The following is a 17,261-nucleotide window of genomic DNA, read 5'->3' as shown; positions in this document are numbered from 1 at the left end:
CAAGGGCTTGTACCTTGGTTGCGGGCACATCCCCAGTGAGGGGTGTGCAAGAGGCAGCTGATTGATGTTTCTCTCTCATCGATGTTTCTGACTCTCTATCCCTCTCCCTTCCTCTCTGTTAAAAATCAATAAAACATTTTTTTTTTTAAATGTGGATCCAAGAAAGTTTCAATGACGGTTATGACTCATGATATTTCTATTGGACTGCCGCTGCTCTAGGAAAAAAACGATGGCCCTTGGCCCATTTTTATACATCTAAGAGCTAAGAATGGTTTCTACATTTAAAAATATGAGGGGTTGGTTTTTTTTTTTTAATTGATTCCAGAGAGAAAAAGAGAGGGAGAGAGAGAGAGAGAGAAACATCAATGACGAGAGAAAATCACTGATCAGCTGCCTCTTGTACACCCTACACGGGGGATGGAGCCTGCAACCCGGGCCTGTGCCCTGACCAGGAATCGAGTTGTGACCTCCTGGTTCACAGATCAACGCTCAACCATGCTGGCCAAGCGGTTTCTACATTTTAAAAAAATATATATAAATGTTTTATTGATTTTTTACAGAGAGGAAGAGAGAGGGATAGTTAGAAACATCGATCAGCTGCCTCCTACACCCCCCCCCCCCACCCGGGGATGTGCCCACAACCAAGGTACAATATATGCCCCTGACCGGAATCGAACCCGGGACCCTTCAGTCTACAGGCCAACGCTCTATCCACTGAGCCACACCGGCTTCAGCTGTTTCTACATTTTTAAAAAATTGTAAAAAAAAAAAAAAAAAAAAAAAAAAAAAAAGCGGGGACTGGTTTGGCTCAATGGATAGAGCGTCGGCTTGGGGACTGAAGGGTCCCGGGTTCGAATCCGGTCAAGGGCATGTACCTTGGTTGCGGGCATATCCCCAGTAGGGGGTGTGCAAGAGGCAGCTGATCGATGACTCTCTCTCATTGATGTTTCTAACTCTCTATCTCTCTCCCTTCCTCTCTGTACAAAATCAATAAAATATATTTAAAAAAAAAAAAAAAAAGGAAAAGGAAAGATCATATGTCAGAGACCCTAAGTGGTTTACAAAGCCAAACATATGTGCTCTCTGTTCTAGCACAAGGGCCTCAGAAAGACGTGGCGAAGCTCTCCACCAGAAATGCCCCCAGATCAACACGATGAATACGAGAGGCAAAGCTTACGGGACACCTCAGCGTGCCACCCGCGGTCAGGGCACTGAGCAAACCGTGACGGCCGGGCCCTCACGCTGCATGGTGGAGGTACTGCTGCAATCAGCCCATTTTACAGATGGGGACACCGAGGCCCAGGAAGGTTCTGTACCCGTCTAGCTCAGAGGCGGCAGAGATTCGTACCAGTTAGAGGACAGTCAGAGTCAGGCCCTCCACAACCATGCCGCCTGCCTGCCCCGATTCCGGGCACACGATCGAGTCCCCGACTGCACTGGTGGCCCAGCCCCGAGGCCATGCGTCCCCCATGCCAACGCACACGTGTGTGTTGTATTTTAAGCGCCGAGTCCTCGCCCAGCCCCCTCCTCTGCCCCAGGCCAGCGGGAGGTGGTGTCAGATGGCTCTGGCTCCGTGCCCGGCTCAGAACTCACCAGCCCAATGATTTCCTCTCTCTGATCATGGACTTCCTCGTCTGTAAATTGGGAGCCGCGGTCCCTGCCCACAGCCCTGCTCCGTGCCCAGGGCTGAGCACCCAGGAGCGCGGGCTGCTCCGTCGTCCGTGCTGGACAGAATTGCAGAGAGAGCCGCCGGGTCTGGCGCTGAGGGCAGCGGGGCTGCGGGCAGGGCCCAGCTGGGAAAGCTTTGGGAACACTGCTCTACTGCTCTGTGCCTCAGTTTCCTTCCCTGGGAAATGGGGATAATAATCCCTCATAAAGGAAGGTAGGCCCTCACTGGTTTGGATCTGTGGATCGAGCATCGGCCTTCAGACTGAAGGGTCCCGGGTTCGATTCCCGTCAGGGGCATGTACCCTGGGTGCGGGCACATCCCCAGTGTAAAAAGTCAATATTATATATATATATATATATATATATATATATATATATATATATATATATATATATATATATATTTTTTTTTTTTTTTTTTTTTTTTTAAAAAGGAAGGTAGATTATAAAGATAAATCTTGGAGCCCATGCTATTTGGCTCAGTGTCGGCCTATGGACTGATGAGTCACGGGTTCGATTCCGGTCAAACACATGCCTGGGCTTCAGGCTTGATCCCCCGTGAGGGGTGTGCAGGAGGCAGCCGATCGATGATTCTCTCTCATCATTGATGTTTCTCTCTCCCTCTCCCTTCCTCTCTGAAATATCTATCTATCTATCTATCTACATGTATATGATAAATCTTGCAGCCCTGGCTGGTTTTTCTCAGGGGGTAGAGCATCAGCCCATGCACCAAAGGGTCATGGGTTCGATTCCCAGTCAAGGGCACGTATCTGGGTTACAGGTTTGATTCCTGGCCCCTGTGGGAGCGATGTGGGAGGCAACCAATCAATGTGCCTCTCTCATAGCGGTGTTTCTTTCTCTTTCCTCCTCCCTTCCACTCTCTCTCTCTCTCTCAAAAAAAGGGGGGGGGGGTTGGAATGAGGGGTTGAGGACAAATATGTGACACCTTAATCAATAAAGAAAATTTTAAAAAAGGAAAAAATATCCTCAGGTGAATACTAACAAAACAAAAAAATTATAATTATTATTAAAATTCCTACCCTACCCCCTGAGCCCTAGACAGGTTTATAGGCAGTTGTAACAAACGTTCAAAGAACAATTAATTACTACCTTATACACACTGTTGAAAAGATCCCTTAAAAACAGAAAAGGAAATATCACACAATACTCATATGAGGCCATACAAAGTCTATGAAAAAATTATAGCAAAAAAAAAAAAAGGTAAAATTTGGAGACAGTTTTGCACAACAATATAATATACTTCATGTCACCGAATGGTACACTTCACAAGGGTGAGGATCAACTTCGTGGCATGCATAGGATGCCACAGTTAAAGGGGGAAAAAGATTAAACTACATTCTGACTGTGACGTGCCCCAAATCCTGTCCAATTCCTACTATTTTTTATTTTTGTACTTCAGAGAGGAAGGGAGAGGAAGAGAGAGACAGAAACATCAATGAAGAGAGAGAATCATTGATCAGCTGCCTCCTGCACGCCCCCTACTGTGTATGGAGCCTGCAAGCTGGGCATGTGCCCTGACCGGGAATCGAACCGTGACCTCCTGGTTCATAGGCTGACGCTCAACCCCTGAGCCATACAGGCCAGGCCCCAGTTCCCACTATGGGTGTCTATTCAACACGTCCCTCGCTTGTCCCAGGCTGACTGGCCAAATGGGCCCAGAGGTCGTGAGGGTAAAATCATGTACACAGGGCACTACCAGGTGGTACAGCCCTGGGGGACGCAGGAGAACCAGCCAGGGGGTGACACTCGAGACTCAAGGCCCTGGGAACGCTCTGGTGGATGGCTGAGTGGTGGGACAAAAGCATTCATTCTAGCATTTTGCTTTTTTTTTTTTTTTTTAATACATTTTATTGATTTTTTACAGAGAGGAAGGGAGAGGGACAGAGAGTTAGAAACATCGATGAGAGAGAATCATCGATCAGCTGCCTCTTACACACCCCCTAATGGGGACGTGCCGGCAACCAAGGTACGTGCCCTTGACCGGAATCGAACCCGGGACCTTTCAGTCCGCAGACCGAGGCTCTATCCACTGAGCCAAACCGGTTTCGGCTAGCACTTTGCTTTACAACTTACAAATCCCTCCTGACCGTTCTTTGAAATGTGTCAGATTGCATGCCAAAAAAGACGATAAAATATGGGTGAAAGGTTATGCTGTCTGGGGCGGGGCAGGGGGAGCAGGACCAGCCAGGAGGGGACGATGGTGAAAGCGGAGTAATGGGTACACACAGACCCGGGATTCTATTCGCTCTCCTTTCCCCGCAATGAAATGGCTTAAAAATAATGCCAGGAAACTACACAACGTCCACCTCATAAAACACTCCGTAAAGGGTGTAATAACCGTCATCACCCTTACAGTTAATCCGCCCCGTCTGCATGTGAGAAGGAACAACACCCAGGGTTAAGTGAAACGTGACAGCGTACCCCGAGGCCAGAACATGGGCCCTGTCCCCTTGTCAACACCCAGCCAGCGACAATGACTCATGTGCAGAATGGCCTCCACTTCTGGGGTCGCCATCGGGGTACTCAATGGCTCCCTGCCCTTCCGAGTGCTCACCCTCCTCCTTGCTCTGCCATATATAAAAATAAATTATATATATATATATATATATATATATATATATATATATATATATATTTTATTGATTTTTTACAGAGAGGAAGGGAGAAGGATATAGAGCAAGAAACATCGATGAGAGAGAAACATCGATCAGCTGCCTCCTGCACACCCCCTACTGGGGATGTGCCCGCAACCAAGGTACATGCCCTTGACCGGAATCGAACCCGGGACCCTTCTGTCCGCAGGCTGATGCTCTATCCACTGAGCCAAACCAGTTAGAGAAGTGAACACTTTAAAAAATATATATATATTCTTATTGATCTCAGAGAAGAAGGAAGAAGGAGAAACATCAACGAGGGGAGAGAATCATTGATTAGCTGCCTCCTGACGCCCCCCACTGGGGATCCAGCCTGCAACCAGGGCGTGTGCCCTTGACTGGGATTGAACCTGGGACCCTTCAGTCCTGGGACCCCACAGTCCACAGGCCGATGCTCTGTCCACTGAGCCAAACCAGCGAGGCAGGGCCTTGCCCAGCACTTATCCTGCATTAACCCTCCGGCCCAACTCTACCTGCCCAGGAGCCAAGCACCGCAGATGCCAGCAAACCTTCTGCAAAGGGCAGACAGGTAACGCGGTCACAGCTCTGCAGGCCAGCGAGGCCCGGCTGCAAAGGCCCCACTCTGAGTGTGAAGTGATATGCAAATGAGTGGGTGTGGTTATATGCTAATGAACAGTCAGACTGATATGCAAATGAGCGGGTGTGGCTATATATCCAGGCCGAGGGATGCAGCCCTCGGGGCTGGAACTGGCTGGTGTGGAGGAATGGGCAGCAGGGATCTGCCTAAAAGGTTTCAGCTGTGCCTGACACATAGGCATGCCCAGCCCATCGGCGACGGCATCACAGGTGACGTCACGTTCACAGTTACGTCATGCAACGCCCTCCAGGGACCAGAGCTCCCCCGCTTCGCTGTAACCGCACTGCCACCCGGCACCCAGGGTAACTAGAGCAAACCGTTAGCGGCGGGTTAGCTCGTTCTAGGAACAGACACACGGAACAGCGTCTCCGAGGCTGCCGTCCCGTCCCCGCGGGCTGTGCGCTCAGAAGGGCCCGGGGGGGGGGGGCGCCAGGGGCGCTGTCCCCGCCGCCCAGCCCGGCCTCCAGCGGGCGCGGGGTCCCCGGGGTGACGCCCGCCCAGCCCGGCCTCCAGCGGGCGCGGGGGTCCCCGGGGTGACGCCCGCCCAGCCCGGCCTCCTGCGGGCGCGGGGTCCCCGGGGTGACGCCCGACCAGCCCGGCCTCCAGCGGGCGGGGTCCCCGGGGCTCACCTTGAGGGAGGGGACGTCCTCGGCGCGGATGACGAACTCGTCGCGCTCGCGGAAGATGCCCTCGCCGCCGCTCTCGCCCGCCTCGTCGTCCGTGTCCCCGCACAGCGCCGCGCCCGCCTGCTTCTGCGCCAGGTGCAGCGGCCGCGCGTCCGGCGGCTCCGGCTCCTCGGGCGACGGCGCGGGCTCCTCGGGCGGGGCGGCCGGGGGCGGCGGGGCGGGGGGCGAGGGCAGGGCGGGCGGCGGCGGAGGCGGCGGCGGATGAGGCGAGCTGGGTGCGGGGGCCGGGGCCGGGGCCGGGGCCGGGGCCGGGGCCGGGGCGGGAGCGGGAGCCAGAGGCCCTGGAGCCGGAGCCGGAGCCGGAGCCGGAGCCGGAGCGGGCATGGGAGCCGGTGATGGAGCCGGAGCCGGAGCCGGAGGAGCTGGAACCGGAGCTGGAACCGGAGCCGGAGCCACCAATGGGGGAGGCGAGGGCAGGGCCGGCGGCGGGGGCGGCGGCTGGGGCGTTGGGGCGGGCGGCGGAGAGGGCGGCGGCTTCTCCTCCAGCAGCGGGGGCTCTGGGGGCGAGAGGAGCATCAGGGCTGCACCCCCAGGGGCCCCCTTCCCTCCTCCCCACCTCTGAGCTCCAGCCTGCTTCCCATCAAGGTGTCTGCTGTCTGAGCGGTGCCCCCAGCTCCGCCCAGTCTCCTCTAGGGCGCCAATCGCCCCCCACCCCACCCCATCCCCACCCCCACCCCCACCCCACCCCGCACCCACCCCATCCCCACCCCCACCCCCCCCCCCCCCCCCCCCCTCCCCCACCCCACCCCACCCCCACCCCGCACCCAGACATCCCTCCTGATGAGACAGTTCCTCAGCTCCCACCCCCACCCCACCCCACCCCCACCCCATCCCCACCCCACCCCCCACCCAGACATCCCTCCTGATGACACGGAGCTCCCCAGCTCCCACACGGCTACCCCTGCCCCCCACCCACCCTTCACCTCCGTTTCTTTTCTTCTCTTTTTTTCTTGTTACTCTTCCGCCCTGGCCCCTCCAAGGCTCCCATCTGACCTGCTCTTCTAACCTAAGGTGACCAGACGAACCGCTTTTTTTAAAAACGCTGCAGGACAAATTGTTAGAAAGCAGGATGGGCGTCTGGTCACCTGCTCTCCTAACCTGTCCAGTCACCTTCCTGACCGTCAATCCGCACCTCCACAGACACCCACCCGCAGGAAGCCCGGGTCCCTGTGACCTCTCTCTCCAATGTCCTCCTCGGTCCTCCCACCCGGACGGTCCTTGCTGTTTCCCAGCCTCCAAAGACCCCGTCTCTGTGCTCTGTATCCCAACACCATTGCTCAGTCCCACCCACGCCCCCCATCATGGTCAGGAGTCTTCTATGCTGTTAAAGCTCTGTCCTCACCAACTGTCCCCCACTCTGGCCATCTCTCCCCTGCTCCCCGGCCCAGTCCCTTCGAAATCCCTTGCTCTGATCTGCCCGTTTCCAAATGCCATCTCCACCCCGGAACCTCTCGTCCCTAAACATGCACGTCCCTTCCCGTGACGAGCCCTCTGCCTCTATTGCCGCCCAGGCCCCCGAGGCCCATGCCCAGCGCCCACCCCAATGCCCATTTTAGTCCTGAACGTGGCTTGGTGGCCCCGACGCCCTCGCCTGGCTCCAACCCCAGTGCCTCCTTGGTCTTCCCAATTCTGAAACCAAACCTCTGTCCTGCTCCGAGGTCCCATCCTCCTCCACCCACGTCAGCCTCCATTCTCAGAATAACCGATGCCCTCCTCCTCCGTGCTAACTCCTAATGGGTCTCTGTAACATCCCTCTCCGAGCCCTCAGGCCCCCTCATTAACTGCCCCAAATGCCCTGCTCCACACCCAAACCCCAACACCTGCTACCCTCAGATCAGAGCCCCCTACAGACTCGCCATACCCACCGCCTGCCCCGCTTGCCTTCCACAAGGCCAGTCAGCGTTCCGGTCTCTTTTTAAACCACCCTCCCTAGCTGGTTTGGCTCAATGGATAGAGCATCAGCCTGTGGACCGAAGGGTCCCGGGTTTGATTCCAGCCAAGGCACATGCCTGGGTTTTGGGCTCAGTCCCCAGTGTGGGGCGTGCAGGAGGCAGCCAATCAATGATTCTTTCTCATCATTGATGTTTCTCTTCCTCTGTCCCTCTCCCTTCCTCTCTGAAATCAATAATATATTAAAAAATATAAAAATAGCCAAAACCGATTTGGCTCAGTGGATAGAGTGTCCACCTGTGGACTGAAGGGTCCCAGATTTGATTCCGGTCAAGGGCATGTACCTTGGTTGCGGGCACATCCCCATTGGGGGGTGTGCAAGAGGCAGCTGATCAATGATTCTCTCTCATTGATGTTTCTCTTTCCCTCTCACTTCCTCTGTGTAAAAAAATCAATAAAATATATTTAAAACACACACACACACCCACACACATATATATATATGTGTGTGTGTATATATATATATATATATATATATATATACATACATACACACACACTACCCTCCCTAAGCCTTCTCTCAGCCCCCCGAAATCTCCCTGCTCTTTAGCACTCATCACTCACTCCCAGAACACTTCTCAGGGACCGGATCCCCTGCCAGTTTAAAAAGCTCACCGAGCCAAAACCGGTTTGGCTCAGTGGTAGAGCGTCGGTCTACGGACTGAGGGGTCCCAGGTTCGATTCCGGTCAGGGGCATGTACCTTGGTTGCGGGCACATCCCCAGTAGGGGGAGTGCAGGAGGCAGCTGGTGGATGTTTCTCTCTCATCGACGTTTCTAGCTCTCTATCTCTCTCCCTTCCTCTCTGTAAAATACCAATAAAATATATTTAAAAAATTAAAAATAAAAAGCTCACCGGGTACCCCCTGACCAGGTAGCTGCCCTCATCACTTAGAACCTGCCCTGTCCCCAAGCATTCTCCAGTGCCCACCTCGGGGCCCCTGCCCGTCCACTTAGCACCTGCGGGCAGATTAGGAAAAAACACACCCCTTTCTCAAAACACCTGTGTGCCCTCAGCAGCGCTCCCGCCATAGATAGGCAAATCTACGCCCCCTCACCCAGCGTCCCTTCCACTGAATGGTTCCCAGCATCCCTCACAGACAGCCAGTCCCTCTTTCCCAGCTCACCAGGCGTGCCATTGCTGCTGGCACAGGGGAGCCCGGGGAGAGGGGGCGGCCCCGGGACAGGAGCCTCGGTCGCCAAGGGGAGCCCGTCCGGAGGGGAGGAGTCCTTGGGCCCCACGAGGGGCGGGTCGTCCAGGGCGGAGATGGCCGAGGAGATGCTCTCCTGCAGGTCCCGGTTCTTGGCCACGGAGTCCTCCTCGTCCGAGGAGAAGGAGGGCAGCGTCTCCAGATTGCGCTTCAGCTCCTCGTCCAGCCGCTTGCAGGGTGAGGGGCAGCCCAGCCCCAGCCCCTCGCTCTCGGCCGCCTCCAGGGCGCCCCCCAGCCCGAAGGCGCCCGCGGGCGGGTGCGGCACGGCGGGGCCGGCGGGGGGCGGCGGCTGCAGGCCCCGGGGCCCGGGGGGCGGCCCGCCCTTCGGGGGGCTGAGCGGCGGGGTCATGCTGGCCTGGTACAGCGGCGGGTGGCGCTTGCCGGACTTGAGGAAGTCCAGGAAGGAGGCCATGAAGCCGGACTTCATCTCCGGCTGCTTCTCCTCCACCTCCTTGATCTTAGCCTCGATCTTCTCCCGCGTCAGGCTCGAGTCCAGGCTGTTGTGGTCGGCGCCCGGCAGGGCGTCCCCCGACGGGGCCCCCAGACCCTCACCAGCCTTGGGCACGGACAGCTTGATCTAAATACGGGAGCAGTGGGGGGGGAAGGGAAGGGGGGTCAGGGCCCGAGAGTCGAGCCCCAAGTCCCCTCTCTCCTCCCTCAGACCCAGGCGTCCAGAACCCAGCGCCCTCCCGATGTCAGACTCCGACGTGGAAGTCCCCAGACGCGGCCCACGGAGTCCTTGAGTTCAAGTCCGCGGCCGCCCTGGGATTGCAGAACGACAGGACTCGGTTCCATCCTTTTATTACTCACTGGCCTCTCCTCGCCCAGGCAGGGGGCCCAGGGCTCCGCACCTCCCCCCTCCCCCCCAGGCCCAGGCATCTAGGATCCGCCATGAAGAAGAACCCAAGCGCCAACCTCTCAGCTCCCTCTAGAACCCGAGTGTCGGTTCTCCGATCGCAGTCCTGGCATTTCGGCCCAATTAGAGTCATCCCCTCGCAGGTTTTAGAAATATAAACCAGCGGAGCCAGTGTGGCTCAGTGGTTGGGTTTTGAGCCAGGAACCAAGAGATCACTGGCCTGATGCACATGCCCAGGAGGCACGCTCGATCCCCAGCGGGAGACATGCAGGACACGGCCAATCAATGATATTTATCATCCGTGTTTCTCTGTCTTTCTCTCTCTCTCCATCCCTCTCCCTTCCCTTCCCTAGAAAAACAAACAAAAAAACCCAGTAAAAATATTTTTAAAAATAAGAATATAAAAAAGAAAGAGCCAGGACCGGTGTGGCTCAGTGGATAGAGCGTCGGCCTGCGGACTGAAAGGTCCCAGGTTCGATTCCGGTCAACGGCATGTACCTTAGTTACGGGCGCATCCCCAGTAGGGGGCGTGCAAGAGGCAGCTGATTGATGTTTCTCTCTCATCCATGTTTCTAACTCTCTATCCCTCTCCCTTCCTCTCTGTAAAAAAATCAATAAAATGTATTTTTAAAAACCAGTAAAAAATATTTTAAAAGATGAAAATATAAAAAAGAAATAGAAACCCATATCCCTAGTCACCCTCCAGGACTTCCTTCCGCTACGATTCAGGTGCTGCGCGCCCTCACCTTCAGCGGCTTCAGCGGCTCCAGCCGGGGGGCCCCCGCTTCCTCGGCCTTCCTGCCCCGGCCGCGGCCCCGGCCGCGGGGCTTCTTGGCGCCGTCGGCGGGCGCGGAGGACAGGGCCGGCCCCGGGGCGGCCGGCGCCTCCAGCGGGCGGATGCGGGGCCTCCCGCGGGGCCGGGGCGGGCCGTCGCGCTTGGCCTTGGTGGGCCTGCGGCCGCGGCGCCGGGGCCCGTCGGGGCCGGGGTTGGGCGGGCAGAAGTCGATGTCCCCCAGCGGCGACAGGGCCGGGCGGGAGCGGCAGCTGGACACCAGGTCGGGCAGCCGCCGGGGGTTGAGGCGGATGTCAGCCGGCACGTCGGCCTTGTCCTCGTCGGCCTCGAACTCGTACTCCTGGGCGTACAGCTTCTTGGGCGTCTGGAAGGGCGGGTCGCGCCGCCGCAGCAGGTGGAAGGAGGACGTCTTGAGCAGCTTCTTTGGCTTCGTGGAGCAGAAGATGGGCGAGGTCAGGCCGCCCTTGGGCTCGGGCGGCGGCGGCGGCGGCGGCGGGGGCGCCCCCTGGTGGGGGCCGCTCTGGATCAGGCCGAGCGGCTCGGCGTTGACCGTGGACGGCAGCTCGGGCGGCTTGCCGTGGTCCAGGCCCAGGCCCGGCGCCTCGGGTCCGGCTCCGGACGCCCGGCCGGGGCAGTAGGGCCCGTAGGGGTCGTAGGCCGGGGGGCCCGGCGGGGGCCCGGCGCCCGCCTTGGGGTCCCCCTCGTCCTCGGGGGGCCCGGCCTTGCCGTAGTCGTCGGCGGCGCCCCCGCCGAACATCTCCTCCATGGTGGGGAAGAAGCTGCGCTCCTCGTCCTGCAGCAGCGAGTCCGGGAAGCAGATGGAGGTGAGCGGCACGAAGCGCGGCGCCTTGGGGCCCTGCGGGCTGGGGCTGCGGTAGGCGCCCGCCGGGTCCTTGCCCTCGCCGCTGGGCGGGCCCACGCCCGCGTCCCCGGGCCCGGGGGGCAGCGGCTCCAGGGCCCCCAGCAGCTCCTGCATGGTCCCCGGCGGCTCCAGGCCCTCCTCCGGCCGCAGGCGGGGGCTGGGCGCGCCGGGCTCCAGCCCGTGGCTGCGCAGATGAGCCTCGAGCTGCAGAGGCATGGGCGGCGGAGGGGGCGGCGGCGGGGGCGGCTGGGGCGGCCCGTCCCGGGCGGCCGGTTCGAGGAGGTGGACTCCGACTTTGGGGGTGCTGGAGGACGGGCTGGGGGTGTGGCTGAGGACGGACGGGAGCAGCTGCGGGGGAGGCGGCGGCAGCACCAGGGGGAGGTCGGGGCCTCCCGCCTCCAGGAGGAGGCCGTGCGGGGTGGGCGGGGCGGGCTGGGCCGTCGGGGGCGGGGGCGGCGGGCTCTTCTGGAGAAACGCCCCCAGCTCCTTGGCGCCGGCCCCGTAGTGGACGACCGAGGTGGCCAGCCCCTCGGGGGTCTCCCCGCCCCGCTCCGGCCCCTTCTTCTTCTCCTTCAGCCGCCCCAGGCCCAGCTCCAGGGCCGCCGTGGCGCCCTCGTCCAGGCTGGCGCTGGTGCGGATGACGCTCTGCAGGTGGTACCTCTGGGGGTCCTCCTTGGCCAGCTCGTAGGGCGCGCCCGGGGGACCCCCGGCCCCGCCACTGCCCCCGAGTCCTTTGGAGGCGTCGGCCGCCCCGTCCTCGCCCACCAGGCCGTCGGCCCCTGAGGTCCTCGGCGGGCTGGGCGCCTGCAGGAGGTGCTGGATGAGGAACTCCTCGTCCTCGGTGCGCTCGGCGGGCGGGCCCCCGGGGCCCGCCAGCAGCTCGGAGCCGTCCCCCTTGCCTTTGTAGCCGCCCGCCCCGGCCGCCGCGTAGCTGCCGGCTCCCGGGGGCGCCAGGAACGAGGCCGAGGCCAGGACGGAGCTCAGGTACTTGCCGGGGGCCCCCGGAGAGCCGACCCCCGGCGGGCGCCCGGAGGAGGCCGGCGGCGACTGCAGCGGCCGGATGATGTGGGACGGGCTGGCCTCGCCGCCGCCGCCCAGGGAGCCGGGGCCCCAGCCGCCGCCGTGGCCCGACAGCGCCGGGGAGTGGCCGGTGCTGTAGCTGAGGGAGGGGCTGGCGGTGGGCAGCCCCTGGGAGTGGGCGGCCGGGCCCGGGTACGGCTCCCCCTGCACCCCGTACAGCTGCCCCTGCAGCTGGTCGGGGGAGTAGCTCTGACACGTGGCCAGGCCCGGAGGCTGGGGGCCGCTCGGGGGCTGAGGGGGGCCCCCCGAGTAGCTAGGGCCTTTGCTCAAGTCCTGGGCTTGACCCCCTCCAAACCCTTGCCCGTAGGCCTGGGGTCCGAGAAGCCCCTGGGGCTGGCCGGGGGAATAGGCCTGGCCTCCCGCCCCGCCAGCCCCAGAGGACTTCCCGGTGGCATAGGCCGGGCCCCCCAGGCTCTGGCACTTGGGGGTGGCCGTCGAACGGGGCGGCGGGGGCCTGCTGGCAGCCCCCGAGGCTGCCCCGTAGCCGCCTTTGCCCGTCTTATAGCCGGGGGACTGGATGATGGGGCGGTACCCTCCAGCGCCGCCCCCCGCCGCCCCTCCTCCGGCCGCCTCGGGGCCCGCGGCCCTGCCCGACGCCCCGGCCCCGGCCCCGCTGGGCCCGGCCTTGCTGGGCTCCCCGGCGCCCGGGGAGGGCTCGCCGGCGCCCAGGGGGCTGCAGGCCAGGTTGGCCCGGTGGCCCATGGAGGAGTAGCTGCCCCCGCAGCTCAGGTAGTGCTGGAGGGCGTGGGCGGACGGCGGGGGCGGCGGGGGCTGGCCGCTGGCCGGCCGCTGGTAGTGCTTGATGACCGTGTCCTGGCGGGGCAGGGCCCGCTCGGGGGGCCCCGGGGTGGCGCCCGAGAAGTTGTAGAGCTGCGGGGAGGACTGCTCGGCGGCGGCGGCCGCGGCGGCCGAGGAGGAAGCCAGCAGGTTGAACTGGGTCGGGAGGTGCCGGGGAGGGGGCGGCGGGTCTGGGGGGCCGGGGCGGTAAGGGGGGGTCTGGGCCGGGCCGAGACCGGCGGGCCCCAAGACACCGCCCCCCGCCAGGCGCTCAAAGCCTAGCGAGGAGGGCACCGTGGGCGCCTGCGAGGGCTTCAGGTGCAGCACGTCGTGGGGGGACAGGAGCCCGTTGGCGGGCGGGCTGAACGGGGGGTCCTGGAGGCTGAGGGACGAGGGCACGGGGAAGGGGCGGCTGCCGAAGGAAGCCGGGTGCTGGTAGGCCGACAGGGCCGAGGAGGACGGGAAGGTGCTGGAACCCGGCAGGGCGCCCGAGATGAAGAGCTCCGTGGGGCCCGGCGTGTGCATGGCTGGGGATGACGGAGGAGGAGACCGCGGGTCAGGGTGGACCACAAGCCGGCCCCACCCCGGCCCTCTCTGTGAAGCCGGCAGCAGCGGGCTTACCTGTTTGCCAGGAAGGACTCCGGAACTGGGAGAGGAGAGAGGAGGCAGAGGGGCCTGGCTGGGGGCCCCGGGACTCCAGGGCCGAGATGAGGTTCATGACGGAGGCGTCGGGCCCTGCGGAGCCTGCGTGGTGGAGGCCAGTGTCAAAGAGTCCAGAGAGGCCTGGCCAGGAACAGGGGACAGAGTGTCAGCGAGGCCGGGGACAGGGCAGGGTGGAAAGGGGAAGCAGGATGGGGTGCAATGCGGTCACAGGGCAGGGAGCCCAAGAAGAGAAAGGTAGGCAAAGGAATAGAAAAATCCGGAAGGGAAGGAAGTGAGAGAGCCAGCGGGCAGGGAGTTGCTAGGATTGGAGGCAGAGGGTGAGGCTAAAGAATCTGGGCAATTCCAGCAAGGACAAGGCATGGCCTGGCCTGAGCTATGCAGTCGGACTAAGAGGACACATGAAAAGGGGCCGAGTCAAAGTGAGAAGGATCCAGAAAAACAAATAATAGGGGAAGGAAAAACAGAGCCAACCAGGAAGGTCACGATCAAATGGGACTCCCCAGTCTCATTGCTGGCCCATCCAGGGAGGGCAGTAGGATAAAAATAAATAATAAAAATGGACCAATCAGAAGCCTTAGAGGCAGAGCCACGGGGGAGGATAAGGAAAGGGCCAATCTAAGGGGGGAAGGAGGCTGTCCAAAGAATCACTGCCAATCAGGAAGAACGGCGATCAGAAGGGAAGAGTTCAGAGGAACCCGGAGCAGAGAGATCAGGTAAAACCCAGAAGGAAGCGATTGGCTGGACTGGAGACAAGGAAAAGGCAGGAAGAGAAGGTGGGATGTGGGGGCTGTGGGGATGGGACCAATGGGAGGGGAAGAGGGCGGGGCCAGGAGCAGAGGCGGACCAATCCGGCGTGAAATTGAGCTGCTCCAGGCCAACCAATCAGAGGAAGGACAGACGTGGGCGGGCCGAAAGCCAGGGGCAAGGCCAATGAGAATGGGGCGGGGCTTGCCCCAGCCAATCAGCTGCCTCGGAGGGAGGGGAGGACTCAGTGGGAGCGGGATGGGGGGGTGTCCCCGTACCTGCAGGGTGGTGGTTGGTGGCATAGCTTTGCAGTGGGTGGGGGGCCCCGTAGGCCTGGCGATGTAAGATGTCCGTCTCGGGGTGCGAGGTCCGGGAGCTGCCATAGACCAAGCTGGGGCGGAGGGTGGGGAGGGGGAGACGTTAGGGTAACCTCCTAAGCTGACCTCGGAGAAGGGAATTCAGCAAATCCCTCGGGGAGCTGGGGGAGAATATTCCAGCTGAACTGGGGAGGGGGATATTTTTAAGGAACTTGGGCCCTGAGGGAATGGGGTGCCCAACGAAAGAGCCATAGAAATGGTCCCCACTCGAGCCCCGGCAGCAGTAGGAACCCCGAGTTCCAGCAAATAGGGCCCCTATAGCCTCCCGTTTACAAACAGAGACATGCACCAGGTTGAGACAAACCCTGAGAGGGTGGAGTCAGAGAAAGTGCCTCGAGTTGAAAATGGAGGGGCTACATGGGAGGGAGGGCACCCAGTTGGTGACACAAAACCTGGGGCCAACCCCAAGGCTGCGCACACACACACACACACACACACACACACACACACCCTGCTCCTGCAGACACGTGGGGACACACAGGCCCCGGACCTCCAGGACTGGTGCAGAGCCAGTCAGGAGCAGGAGGCAGGCCGTTCTCCCAATGGGAGGGATGCGGGATGAGGGGAAGGGGATAATAAAGGACCAGGTTCAAGTGCGACCGTGAACACCGCCCAGCCCCCCTTCGGGCTGAGGTTCAAATGCATGGAACCACGCAAAGCCAAGTATGTGTTGCAAAGAGTATCCAACTCCGGAGGGGGGGGGGATGGGGGGAAGGATGGGTAGATACAGAGGGAAGAGCCCCACATGGAACACACGTGTGGTCATGCCCAGCCATGCTGGGAAGCCCAGGTGTGTGGGGGAGGGAGGTGGCTCAGGGCAGGTGAGGAGTGAGGGCGCGACACAAACAAACAGCAGGGAAGGGGCAGAGGCGAAGGCCCACAGACTGCCGGCCACACACACACACACCAACACACACAACCACACACCCCAATCCTCCCAGGCAATAATGCACAAAACCCCGGGGCCCCAATCCGTGGCCCAGACTCAAAGAGGTCAAACACTCCACTCCTGGCCATCAAACAGGATTCCCTGCCTGGGGGGGGGGGGTGAAAGGGGGCGTGTCTCAGATACCAGGAGCAGCCCCCCCGCCCCCGCCTTACACACGCGGAACCCCAGCTTCGGAAGGGGGCGGGGCCGGGCCCACTCTGCGCGCGGAATTTCGGGGGGGGGGGTGAGGCCCGAGTGGCGCGGCCTCGAGCAAGTCCCGGAACAATGGGACCTGGGAGGGGGCGCGCCCCCCAGATGCACGTTCCGATTCCCCTTCCCTCGCCACCTTTGCAAGCGCAGAAGCCTGGGGTGCGGGGGGGAGGGGTCGGCGAGCCGGGAATCCGAGGATGGGGGGAAATCCAGGCCTGGCCTCGCCAGTCCCTCCCATTTTCCCAAGGCCTTTCCCGTCCGAAATTGTTTTGCAGCCCCACTTCCACACACACACACACACACACACACACACACACGCACACACCCGCTGCATCCCTCCCCTTGCACGCCGGAGCTGGCTTTGGCGGCGGAGTTTGCAATTTGCAAACTGGGGCGGCGACGGCGGCGTTGCAAACCGAGGAAGGCCGCTCCCTTGCAAGCCGGAGGGGAGTTCGCGATGCACGCGTCACCGGGCGGGCCGGGCCGGGCTGGGCCGGGCCGGACGGGCCGATCCCGGCTCCGCGCGGCCCCCGCCCCCGGGCCCCCTCCCCCGGGCCGCCCCCGGCTCCTTACCTGGCTTTAGCTGACCTCTCGTAACTCCATCCCGCCCCGGCGCCGAGCGGGTCCCCGAAGCCGGCGCTGGGGTAGTTCCTGTCCATGAATTGGCCGCGGTGGAGATTGGGGGGAGGGGGAGGGGGCGGGAGGGAGGGAGGGGGCGCGCGCGCTCTCCTCCGCCGCCGCTCCCTCCGCTGCTGCCGCCGTTCCCCCCTTCGCTCCCTCTCCCTCTCGCTCCCTCCCTCTCTCTCTCTTTTTTCCTTTGCTGCCGCCGCCGAAGGCCCGGGAAGGGCCCGGGCAGGGGAGGGAGGGGACGGGGCGGAGGGGCGGACAAGGGAGGGGGTGCAGCCGCCGAGCCAAGGAGGGGGGAAGGGGGTTCCCCCTGGAGGGAAAGGGGGGGAGGGACCCCGCTGTCTCCGCCTTTGCCCCGGCGCTTGCAAGAGAGAGAAGGGGGGGCGCGCCGCTCGGGAGGGGGCGTCCCGGGCGGCCCCGGGGTGGGTGCGGGCGCTGGGTGCTCGCTCGCTCGCCGCCGCCGCCGCCGCCGCCTCCTCCGCGGCGCTCACGGTGCAGCCATCTTTGCACAAGGCGGCTGGGGGAGGGGGGAGGGGAGGGGGGCGGGCGGCGGGGTGT

General features: G+C 61.7%; 1 protein-coding gene across 2 annotated transcripts in view; it reads right to left on the bottom strand.

Moving 5' to 3' along the window:
- Nucleotides 1-17,242, bottom strand: part of PRR12 (proline rich 12) — a 39,060-nt gene extending 21,818 nt beyond the window's left edge. For both annotated transcript variants that reach the window (XM_045577133.1, XM_036425704.2), the window contains exons 1-6: nt 16,650-17,242; nt 14,840-14,952; nt 13,776-13,937; nt 10,389-13,681; nt 8,703-9,363; nt 5,571-6,124 (exon numbers count right to left, since the gene is read on the bottom strand). In XM_045577133.1, coding sequence (XP_045433089.1) covers nt 5,571-6,124; nt 8,703-9,363; nt 10,389-13,681; nt 13,776-13,937; nt 14,840-14,952; nt 16,650-16,735 — 4,869 coding nt within the window. In that variant the 5' untranslated portion in view covers nt 16,736-17,242. The remainder of the gene's footprint in view (nt 1-5,570; nt 6,125-8,702; nt 9,364-10,388; nt 13,682-13,775; nt 13,938-14,839; nt 14,953-16,649) is intronic.
- Nucleotides 17,243-17,261: the final 19 nt, after the last annotated feature.

Source organism: Pipistrellus kuhlii, unplaced genomic scaffold (genome assembly GCF_014108245.1).
Source record: "Pipistrellus kuhlii isolate mPipKuh1 unplaced genomic scaffold, mPipKuh1.p scaffold_m20_p_84, whole genome shotgun sequence".
NCBI lineage: Eukaryota > Metazoa > Chordata > Mammalia > Chiroptera > Vespertilionidae > Pipistrellus > Pipistrellus kuhlii.
Note: the sequence above shows the minus strand (reverse complement) of the source record. Positions and strands in the feature narration are given on the sequence as shown.